The 11,899-nt window shown below is 34.3% G+C and overlaps 1 protein-coding gene and 1 non-coding gene across 2 annotated transcripts; both read left to right on the top strand.

The window, feature by feature from the left end:
* The first annotated feature begins 6,401 nt into the window (after nucleotides 1-6,401).
* On the top strand, nucleotides 6,402-6,508 carry LOC121793182. Its single transcript, XR_006049021.1, has one exon. It is a non-coding gene; the product is annotated as a U6 spliceosomal RNA (small nuclear RNA).
* A 1,342-nt stretch (nucleotides 6,509-7,850) lies between these two features.
* LOC121788170 (DUF21 domain-containing protein At2g14520-like) lies at nucleotides 7,851-11,664 on the top strand. The gene is made up of 11 exons (XM_042186994.1): nucleotides 7,851-8,162; nucleotides 8,686-8,762; nucleotides 8,850-8,933; nucleotides 9,575-9,688; nucleotides 9,766-9,852; nucleotides 10,047-10,186; nucleotides 10,269-10,356; nucleotides 10,638-10,711; nucleotides 10,929-11,056; nucleotides 11,143-11,402; nucleotides 11,471-11,664. The coding sequence occupies exons 1-11, from the start codon at nucleotides 7,985-7,987 to the stop codon at nucleotides 11,513-11,515; spliced, it is 1,275 nt and encodes a 424-aa protein (XP_042042928.1). The 5' UTR covers nucleotides 7,851-7,984; the 3' UTR covers nucleotides 11,516-11,664.
* The last annotated feature ends 235 nt before the right edge of the window (nucleotides 11,665-11,899 follow it).

Genomic DNA, 11,899 nt, shown 5'->3' on the forward strand with positions numbered 1-11,899 from the left:
CCTGATTCAGAAACAGTTTCAGAAGAGGAAGACATGATTCTTACTCTTTGATGGTCGAAAGTCTCTGAAGAAATTCTTGAAGAAGCGGAAGAAAATTTTACGAAAAAGAGAGAGAATGCAGAAGAAATAATCGCAAAAGTGTTCCAATGACGAAGAAAGGAAATATTTATCAGATTCGCAGAGGCGTTTTCAAATTCGTCGCACCGTTTCAAATCCCACTTTTTCTGGATTCTCTGGCCGGATTTGCTGTCACATTTAATGCAGACACGTGCAGAGCACGTCCCCTGACGTCAGCCTCCCCCTTACACTTATCCAAAATGCCGAAGTGATTCACTTCGCTTTTCGGGGGGGGTGGTGATGGGATACGAACTAAACAACTAAACAATAATTGCGAGCCCAATAGCAGTGACGGCCCATCAGCCCAAAACCCAAGAAAGAGTATCAGTTCGGCACAACCAAAGAGTTCGGTCACAGCCTATAGCTCGGTAAAAGCCGACCAATCGAGCTCAACTCTCAGATCGGCAAAAGCTGATCGGCAAAGTTCAGCAGTTCGGTCTCAGTATTCGACCGAACAAGGAGATAGTGGACCCATGCAGGATCTCCACGACCTCCATTACACCCACGATCTATTTAGTGGTATTAAGCAGTTATCAACCCCCCTACCAGGGCTGCAAACCACGATCTTAGTTCGAATGTATAAATAGAACTTAGATCAGATAGACCAGGGTTAAGTTCTCTAGATCCTGAATCTCATATAGCAAGTCAGTATTGTAATCTGTAAGCTAGATCAAGCAATACAAATTTGCCCTCTTTTCTTCCCGTGGACGTAGATTTACCTCAGTAAATCGAACCACGTAATTCTCAGTGTTGTGATCTTCATTTATTACTTGCATTTATTCCCATCAAAAATTCGCTAAATCATCAATAAGCAACACATTTTCATTAAATTTGTGGTAATTCATGTATTGTGTTTACAAATAATAATCACTGAATTAGTTCTTAATAAATTGTATTTGGCATTTGCATTATTTCATTTATTTATTCATGGTATTTTAAACAAATTCTACTTTATGCAGAAGTAAGATTGGTGCCATTATTTATCAAGTTTATTTATCAATTTATCTATAAAACAAAGTTCAGTTATATATAATAGTGAAGAATTTGTAATGCCATGATATTTACATATTTTGAATATACTATTTCGTATATTTTGTTATAGATGATGATAGGTATAATTTAGTCACAATCTATTCCTATGATTAGGAACCATGACTATAATTATGGAATTCAAATTGTTGTTAGGTTTCAAATTTAGAAACAAAATAATTCTTTAAAATTTGATTACAGGTTACAAGATTGCATGTGTGGATTCAGTTATAATTTGAAAATTAATTATAGAATAATTACTTCAATGACTTGGTTTTTTAATATACTGCCATTAATAAAAACTATACTAATTTAAATGTATACAAATACAAAAAAGGTTACACACAATTTTGTAACAATATTATTCTGCGTTGGTTCGTTTATATTTCAAAATACAATTTTAAAACCATTTTGAGGTTTGAAAAGCCATCGTGTAATTTTAAAACTTGCAATACTACCTATTTATTTTCCGAATCAAAACTTGATCTTGTGCATTAAAACCTAAGATTATTTCAAATGCATTATTTAAATAATGAAGTTACAATCTTGTATTCGTGAAGAAATCAAACTTGCTTGATTTTTTAGATTTTTTAGTATAATATCATTAATAAAAGCTATACTATTTTAAATGGCTACATAAGTACTACTCCAAAATAAAATAAATTAACTCAATATATACATGTAAAATAATCATGCATAAAATAATAAATTAATTGGAATGTACATGGTAGGATATATCTTATCAAATTAGTAGTGTAATATAATGCATGTATTCAACATAAATTCGTGGATTAATATAATTAAAAATGTTGATGATTGAATAAGAAACTGATATCATCTCTATATTTTAAATTGTTTCATAATAGAACCAACACGGAATTAGTTAGAAATAATATATTTAAATTTTAAATTATATAAAATCAAAATGATTTTTATAATTATAGTACTATAAGTTGATTTAATTATATAATAGTTTATTTAGGATTTTAGATTTTTTAATGTTAACAATGAGCAGATTGGGATGTAATGTAAAACTTTGTACTCGATCATCTATGTTGGATAATGAGTATCTATTATTATGTTGGATATTAAAGTTCGTTTTAAAGTACAAAGTAAAATTGAACTGGGACGGAGGGAGGATTTTATTTATATTTGGCTCATTTGTTGGTCATGATGATTATATTTTAACGTTAAGGGTTTAGGATTTAGGTTTCAAGGTTTGGTTTTTAGCGTATTAGGGTCACTATATTGCAATGTAATGAAGCTCGACTATGATAAAGTATAGTACCAATTTAAATGGATACAAAATACAAAAAAGATTACACGCAATTTTGTGACAATATTATTCTGTGTCAGCGTTTTTATACTTCAAAATACAATTTTAAAACCGTTTTGAGGTTTGAAAAGCTATCCTCCAATTTTAAAACTTGCAATACTACCACTTTGTTTTCGGAATCAAAACTTGATCTTGTGTTAATCAATTAACAATTTAAAATCGTATGATAAAAAAATATTTCATCGTGCATCGCACGTGGGTTAAAACTAGTTGATAATAGGGTCCAATGAGTTATTGAATTAGATGTTAAATAGGAAAGAGACAATAACAATAATTGTACATGGGTCCAATCTACCGGATCATTCCTCAAGTTACGGGTCAGTCATGTTAGAGTTTGTGAGCTAATTGTGTTGTAATTTTATCAGACTATAAACTTTTAATCTTAACCCTTTAAATTTAGCAAGGTGTTCGGATTATAAATTACGAGCTATACTGACATCTCTCAATATGAGTTAACATGAATGTGCACACAGCTAAATAAATCCTCAAGCAAACCTGGAGATTAGTTAGAGCAATCATAGTAAAGGAATACGTTGCTTTGAATGGAAATCGGAGATTAGTTAATAGTAAATCTATGTTGCTTTCATAAACTTCAGAATTGTTTTAGACATTTAGCTTATTCAATACCTGAGGAATGATATGCTACATATCTGATATTAGCTTCTTATGTGAGCATCACTCTCATTTGACGTACGTTTAACGTTGTTCGTTTCGATTTATATATTTAGTTTGATTCTAATACATTAAAAAATGTTATTGAAGTTTATAATTTCACAAAATTCATAAAAATCGAAGCTCGATTTGCTCGTTTATTAATTTATTTGAAATTATAGAGAAAACGAGCAAATCGAGCTTTGATTTTTATGAATTCTGTTAAATTAAAAACTTCAATAACATTTTTTAATATATTAGAATCAAACTAAATATATAAATCAAAACGAACAATGTTAAATATACGCCAGACGAGAGTGGTACTCACATAAACTATATAGCATTCCTCTTCAATACCTCACGTGATATGCTCCAAATAAATAAATAAGCAAATGAGACACGTGTCGAGCAGCCGTGCACTATAAAAACAATTAATTTCGTTCAAGGCTCAATAATGCATACATGATACATGCCATTTTTACATTCCAATTGAAAAGCGTGGCATTAAATTAATAGTAGTAGGTATTTAAAATTATACGATATACTGACACAGTCATACATAAGCCTCAAAGGTTTATCTTATCCTTAACTTATGGTCAAAGTGTCATTTTTTGTTGGATTGAATATTATGACAGGATTTTTTAAGTGTATAGCTGTTTGAAACTTGTAAGTTTAGATGTCCCTTGAATTGCATGCAACTATCATATTAATTAGTATTAAATAAATAGGATTATATTTCAGATTTCTTGCTTCCGTTTGCTCATTTAATTTCGTTGGACTAGGTCTCCCTGCTTTCTTCTCGAGATTTATGTACATATTTACTTTCACGATATGAAAATTCAATATAAAACGCACTAAGAGAGTAATAGATTTAGATCAAATCTTATTTATCATATCAACTCAATAAAAACATGAATACACGATCATTTCAATTGGAGTTGCTTTGGCTTGGGTTAGGTTTGGCTCACCTGTTTATTAATAATATTTTTATTTTAATTATTCAAAGAAATCTATTTTTTAATTTTACTATTTAGATTTAAATAATTTTAATCATATTATAGTATATTTAGTTGTATGATGGAGTATTAGATTTTATCATATAATAGTAGGTTTTTTACCATGCAATATCACGTTCAGATTGTTATCATGTCGTGTCAAGCTAAATTATATTATAATGTACTAATGTTAATCGTAGGGCTGTCAATTTTTGTCATGACACGAAAAAAACCGATACAAACACACACGAAGTTAATAGGTTGGAACTTAGACCCAATAAGAACCCTATAATTTCAAGTTGGATTATGATTTGACCTTGTTGGATTGAGTTTATATCGGATTGACCCAATAACAATGTAAATATTCGACACGAACACGAACTCGAACTTAGTTGACTAAAGCTTAATATTTTTCGAAGAAAAAAATAGTACTAGCACACCTATTGATTGATTGATGCTTAATTAGTATTCTTTCGTAAGGTGGCTGATTGGGAATTCATATACTATAAAATTTTATAGAATAATATAATAATGAACTCGTATGCTCGATTTGTTTACACGTGTTCAATTTGTTGATTATGTGTTCGAATGTTGGATTTCTGGAAGGTGTGCAGTGCAGAAATGTGCGTGGATTTCTGGCGTTCGGTTGAAGCAACCGTGAGGTGGTGATGACATACGAGGGAGAAGAGTCATGTGTTTGATTCTTGAATTAAGAAGATTTAGGAGGTGTGTGGTTAGGTTTTTTTTGGTTTCGTTAGAAAATGAATGACTCTTGTTAATATTTTTATCTTCATGGTATTCATATTACATAATAAATGTTTGGTTTGATCATTATCATTTATAGACTTCAATTTCCTGTGTTTGATTTGGCTTTTATATAATTCAAGTTTCCTCTTTTTTAAACAATCGACTCTTGTTTTATAACATGTCAAGCTTAAGTAATTAACATAACTAAAAGAAATGACCTTTAATTAAGCGGGCCAGAGCAATTAAGGCCGGGTCTTGCAAAAATGTTAAAAGGCAAAACAAACGATAGAAATGAATTTTATTGATGCGTTTAATCCTCCTAAAAAGCAAACCAAACACCTCCAGCCTCCAAGCGGTAAGACGGTAAGAAGTGGGTGGGGAAACCTCTAGGCCCTAGCAAAGGGAATCCCAATTAATTAAAATTTCATTCACAATTTATGAATTTAAGAAACAAATTAAAATTGATTATTTTCAATTATTTAACTAAAAATGATATAAATATATCTATAAAAAATTACTCCTCCATTCACTATATTTTGCGATTGACATGGATTTCAAAACTGTGAATAAATATTAGTGGAAAAACTATGGAAATGTAAATCTAACTTTAATAAAAGTTTAAAAATAAAATATGAGTAAATGTGTTAATAAAATGAAAGACAGCTTATATATGAAAATTAGTAAAACTTAAAATTAGACGTTATAAAAATCCATGGGTATCATCCTAAAATCAATTAATGATAATAAGAGATACCATGATATAAATCTATTGTTTCCATCCTAAAACCAATTGATAATATGAGGAGAGGCACATGAGACTTATATAGTGGATTCAACTCTTTGTGTACATCGATATAGGATATTGTTACATTCATTTTATGTTTCAATTGCCAACAAGACGTATGATAATAGACAACTTATAATGATAAAATGACATATGATAGACAAAAAATACCACTATTAGAAATAAAAATAGCATTTTTATAGTTTAATCTATTAAATAGTATAACAAATATTTTAATATTACCTCCCAATCGACGATATGAATCAATACTACTAACTTTATTTATTAAGTATATCTCTATTAGAAATGTCGCTGCCATGATTCAATTATTTGAATCATGTCTTCTAGTCGTTTGGGCACATCAAATCCTCAGTACTTAAAAATGAATAATAAATTATTGAAAACAACCCCAGTTTTCTAAAGAAAACTAAAAATGTATCGAAACAAACAAGTAGCGTTGAGTGGTATTTTCACCACCGTTGTAAATATATACACATCAGTTATTATGAGTATTTTCTTATCTTGAGTTTGTGGAATCACGATTACATGACGTCTTTACCAAACTAAAAGAATTAAACATTTGCCGCATCAATCCAATCAATGGAGTAATTGAAATGTGAACCCTCTATACATAATTGTAATATTTTTATAGTGAATTTAACAAGTTAATACTATTTTCATCAATCCACAACTGATGTTAAATTACGGTAATTTTTGGAACAATATGAAAAAGATTAGCATGATTCTATATGCATAAAATTTATGGTAATATTTGGAACAATATCAAAAAGATTAGCATGACCATGTGCAAGAATGACACGCATAAATCGAGAAATAATAATATAGTTAGTACACTTTAAGAAAAGCATAAAAATTATGTTAATATTTGGAACAACATGAAAAAGATTAGTGTGGCCGTATGCAAGAATGACATGCATAAATCGAGAATAATAGTACTACACTTTTAGAAAGCAAATCGAGAATAATAGTACTACACTTTTAGAAAGTTTAGTGGGAAGAATAAAAGTAGCAAGTTTATACTGCAATTAAGAAATCTTTGATGATAGGAGTAATATGATAGCAGTAAAAAGCTAGGCGGTGCATCGGCAGCTGCATAAACACAAGTATTAGAGCATGCACAACCTTGAATAGGACGGTCTCCGTCCGTCCGTGCCAGCGGCATGGAGACGCTGTCCACTGCTGCGCTCGCGCCACTGACACGGTGATGCTCGATGCATCGAGCATGTCAGTGCCAGCGAGCAGGTGACGTGGCAGGCCGTTGGCAATTTTGATTTTTTTAAAAATCGGTTTTTAATTAAAAAAACCGATTAAAAATAAAAAAAATATTTTCCCACTTCCCAAAAAAAAATATATCCGTTTTCTACCCACTCTTAATTTTTTTTTTATTTTTTCCCCCAAAAATACACATTTTTCCCAAAAAAAATATATCCGTTTTCACACCTAAAAAATCACATCAGACTACACAATTCTCATCTACATTCTCTCATTTCCATTCTCATCTACATTCTCTCATCTTCATTCTCAATCTTTCTTCCACTCCTACAACATAACAATGTCCGGCCACGACAATCACCCCCGGGCTCCCACGGTTGGAACCCCGATTGGTTCGGTTCACAACCGTTTCCTAGTCCGGAAACGGAATATTCGGCCCCTCCTCAAACCCAAAGTTTGGGAGTTCCGGGTGGCTACCTGCCTTACCCGATCGACGACCAAGATGCCCCCGAAGGGCAATACGGGTGGACACCCGAGCCTAAAGCGAGGTCGAGCGGCCCTCCCAAACTCCTACTCCTCCTACTCGTGGTGTCCGCACACCATACACTCAGGCGGCCTTAATTTTTAGGATTTTGATTATGTAATTTTTAATTTTTAGGATTTTAATTATGTAATTTTTATTTTTTAGGATTTTAATTATGTAATTTTTATGTAATTTGTAATTTGTAATATTATTTTGGTTTTTTTAATGAATTTTAATATTATGAAAATGTTTTTATTTAAATTGAATATTAGAATGGTGGGACTCTAGTGTTCGTTCTTACGGAACAACACGGCTTGGGTGTTATGTTCTTGCCTAAGAGCAGGCAGAAAAAGTGGGGTGAACCCAAAACCGTATTAGTTGGCAAGAGCACAGTTGTGGATACTCTTAATACCATTACTCTTCCGCATAATCCAGCACTTGTTCATATTCTGCCACATAATTTATTCTCTGATAGCTCTATAAGGATTCAGAAGCAGGAGGCGTAAAATCAGCTAATAAAGTTCGCCGGTGGCGGCGAAGCGGCTGTGTGAGTTAGGAGTTGTGGTTGTATGGCGGTGGAGTACCGATGTTGCGAGGCGGGGTTCTTCATTCGCATTGCGGTTGTGGCTTTTCTGGTGCTGTTTGCAGGCCTCATGTCCGGCCTCACTTTGGGCCTCATGTCTCTCAGCTTAGTCGACCTTGAAGTTCTCGCCAAATCCGGCACTCCCAAGGATCGAAAGCATGCTGGTTTGCCTCTTTTTTTCTTCCTTCACAATTTTAGTGCTATAAAATTGTTTTAGGTTGAGTTCGTCAATTCAAGCGCGGCTGCTTAGTTTGATGTTGTTTATTTATTTATAAGTTGTAGTTTATCATCAATTTCTCTTTGGGAATTGATGATCGAGTTCTGTTTAATTTGAGGCATAATTTTAGGTATCGACCGTTTACCGATTTCCGGTGAAGGAAAAATTAGTCTGATTAGGCTGTTGTGGAGATTAATTACGTTTCGTCGTTATTGGCAAAATTAGGCTGTTCTGCTCAGCTTATGCATACTAGACTATTTGCATGATGGATGAATGCTTCCTTCCGATAGTTTTAGCATATCAATATTTGGATGTGACCAGATTTTAAATGCTGATATTCTTAAATCTTAAATATATTGGCGAGCTTGAAATGTTTAGTGTTTCTCATATTCGTACCTGCTCCAGCAGTTGCTTTCCTTTTGCTGGTCTGGATTCGTAATTCCATTAAAAATATGCAACTCACTTTGCAGAAAAGATATTGCCCGTTGTTAAGAATCAGCATTTGTTGCTTTGCACTCTGCTTATCTGCAATGCTGCTGCTATGGAGGTAATGATAAGTTCAGGCGTTACACTTTCAAAAGCAGGTTAGTCATTGCAAAGTTTATTTTAAAGTGCCGGATACTTTACCTTGCAGGCTCTTCCTATTTTCCTTGACAGTCTCATCTCAGCTTGGGGGGCAATCCTGATATCCGTGACATTGATACTTCTGTTTGGTGAGGTAAAGAATTCCTCGACAACCCTTATTATGAAACTTTGTGTTGCAGATAATTTGCGATTTATGTTTCCCACACAGTCCACTCACGGAAACAAATGAAGGAAAGAAATCGGATCTTAGTTATTTCCTCTCCAGTTCCTAAAAAATTATATCCCTCTGTGTGTGAATTCATCTTACTACTTTTGGGCGTTGCAAAGTGTATGAAATCACAGGAATATACAAACTTGAAGCTGGATTTTCATTCATATTATAAGACCCAAAACAAAAGGCTGAATGTAAAGCATTTTATAGCTTTCTGTACATGTGATAAAACATAATAATCATAGGTTACACGGTAATATAATTGTTCATTGCCCCCAAGAGATTGAAAGCTTGCAACTATCATTACGTAGCTCAAATGTCGACATGGAATATAAGGCTGGTGCTTGCAACTCCCATAATCATTTGATGGTCAAGCTCAGTTGTAATGGAAACACATTTTAAGCCTTTTGTCTTTGCACCATTCTTAGCAACTTGACAAACAAACTCACTTGAAGGAGCATTTGAAAATAAATCTAAGTAGCCACATGTCATGTGCAAATTGAAAGTCATACCAAATGATTATCTGCTGGATTGATATGAAAGCAGATATGTTGTATTTTCAGATCATCCCACAGTCCATTTGTTCGAGACATGGGCTAGCTATTGGTGCGACTGTGGCCCCAGTGGTTCGTGTCCTTGTCTGGATCTGTTTCCCAGTTGCATATCCTATAAGCAAGGTACAGATATTTATATTGCTCATTCAAATTTGGCTGGTGGCATTAACACTTTTATGTGTTTATCTGTTATCTTCTAGTTGTTGGATTCACTACTTGGCCATGGACATAGAGCTCTATTTCGACGTGCTGAGTTGAAAACCCTTGTTAATTTACATGGAAATGAGGTACATGAAATAAAATATTGTTGGTTTCCATATGATTATCTTGGTCTTTTGTTTTCTTGTCTTTTTCTGCAGATGCTCTGTGTATAGAATTTTAGTAAATTTGTTTTGCCGTTTTTCGGTAGTGCTGTTTAATTCTATGATATCTTGGAAAAGCTCTGATGTTCACCGTGACTCCACTACCTGCTTATATGCAGGCTGGAAAAGGGGGAGAGCTCACACATGATGAAACGACCATCATTGCAGGGGCATTGGAACTCGGTGACAAAACAGCAAGCGACGCAATGACTCCAATATCTGAAATTTTTGCTATTGATATTAATGCTAAGCTCGACAGGTTCTATCCGCAGCTTTAGTAGTCTTTTGCCCTTATATAAATTGTAAAATACTGAAATAGTTGCAAGTGTGTTATGGTGAAGGGTTTTAATGAATGAAATCTTGGAGAAAGGACACAGCAGAGTCCCTGTCTACTACGAGCAACCTACAAATATAATTGGGCTTATTCTGGTAACTGTTTCATCTTCTGCTCAGTTCCATTAATAAACTAGTACTAGTATTTGTTTTTGTAATCTGTGAGTTGGATAGATATGATCTTACATAAGGACAACTGTATTGCGTGGAACATAACACTAGGCTATCCTAATAAATTCTACTAAATTTTTTAAAGAATCAGGTTCCTTCCGTCAAGCTGCTATGAATTCAATTTTTCCTCCTGTGGTCATATTTGCTACAAGATTTCCTGTTGGAATGGATTATCTGAATCATCTGTTTCTTTCCTAATATTGTAGGCGAAAAACTTGTTGGCGATTCATCCGGAGGATGAAGTCCCAGTGAAAAGTGTCACTATTCGCAGAATTCCAAGGTATCTTGATGCTTCAGAGTTCAGAACATAAATGTATGTTACTGGAACTGGATATAATAGCATTAAGTAATGAAAACTCATTGCTATTGCTTCACCATGGTGGCAACCATGAAGTTGAATTCCTATTCTCTACCTGCAAACATGTATAATGCATCATAATTTTCAGTGATTGACACCTCGTGATGATACTTGTTCTTCTATTTGTTTTCCTTGTTAGGGTTCCTGAAACTATGCCATTATATGACATCTTGAATGAATTCCAGAAGGGGCATAGTCACATGGCTGTTGTTGTTAGGCAGTGTAACAAGGCTGCGGACAAGCCTCCTAGCACGGATGCTGCAGGAGGTAATTTTCTTTTGGTTTTCTGATGAAGTTTCGATGTCAATAGTACATTATAATTCAACAACACTGTTCCGTGTCTGTGGATGTAGATGCAGTCAAAGATGTGAGAGTCGACATTGGTGGTTCATCGCATAAAAATGTTAAGTCGAAGATACCTCTGCAGAAATGGAAGAGTTTACCAAACACAGGAAGCAATTCCTTCAAGGGTACACCAAGGAGCAAGAAATGGGCAAAAAACATGTACTCTGATATCCTGCAGATAGATGAAAATCCACTCCCAATGCACCCCGAAGAGGAAGAGGCGGTCGGGATAATAACCATGGAAGATGTCATTGAAGAGCTCTTACAGGTAAATTCAAGTATGTTGGAACTACAGATTTGGATTCACTAATTGATTGATTGGTCCCTCGGTTTCAGGAAGAGATATTCGATGAAACAGATCACCATCTCGAAGACTCGTGACATATCATATGTAAATGTTCAATGTAAAGTGTGTTGTGTATGATAATAGGTAGTGGAACAAGTTTTGGTTCCATGTGTACAGAGTACATACAGCTGTTGAAGAGGAAAGTCACACTTTCTTAGTGAGCTGCTTACAGATGACTCGATAACTTTTGTGCGTGTGTAGAAAATTCATTTCATTTCTAAGAGCATCTCCAATAGCGGCGAGCGCACCGGCTAGTCGATTCTTGGCGCTCGCCGGTCCGTTCGTCGAACCATTGCAGCTGGCGAGCGCCAAATCGGCGAGAAAAACGGCGAGCGCACGCCGCTCGGCGATGCGCTCGCCGATCTCCTGGCCGCCATTGCAGGCTCCAATCAGCGAGCGATAGGCGAGCGGGATTTTTT

Source organism: Salvia splendens, chromosome 2 (assembly GCF_004379255.2).
Source record: "Salvia splendens isolate huo1 chromosome 2, SspV2, whole genome shotgun sequence".
NCBI lineage: Eukaryota > Viridiplantae > Streptophyta > Magnoliopsida > Lamiales > Lamiaceae > Salvia > Salvia splendens.

Excerpts from the sequence above, each read along its gene's own strand:
- LOC121788170 (XM_042186994.1), top strand. The coding sequence starts at position 7,985 with ATGGCGGTGGAGTACCGATGTTGCGAGGCGGGGTTCTTCATTCGCATT. Across the intron at positions 9,853-10,046 it reads TTAATTTACATGGAAATGAG|GCTGGAAAAGGGGGAGAGCT; the intron begins GTACATGAAATA and ends GCTTATATGCAG. Across the intron at positions 11,403-11,470 it reads TCATTGAAGAGCTCTTACAG|GAAGAGATATTCGATGAAAC; the intron begins GTAAATTCAAGT and ends CCTCGGTTTCAG.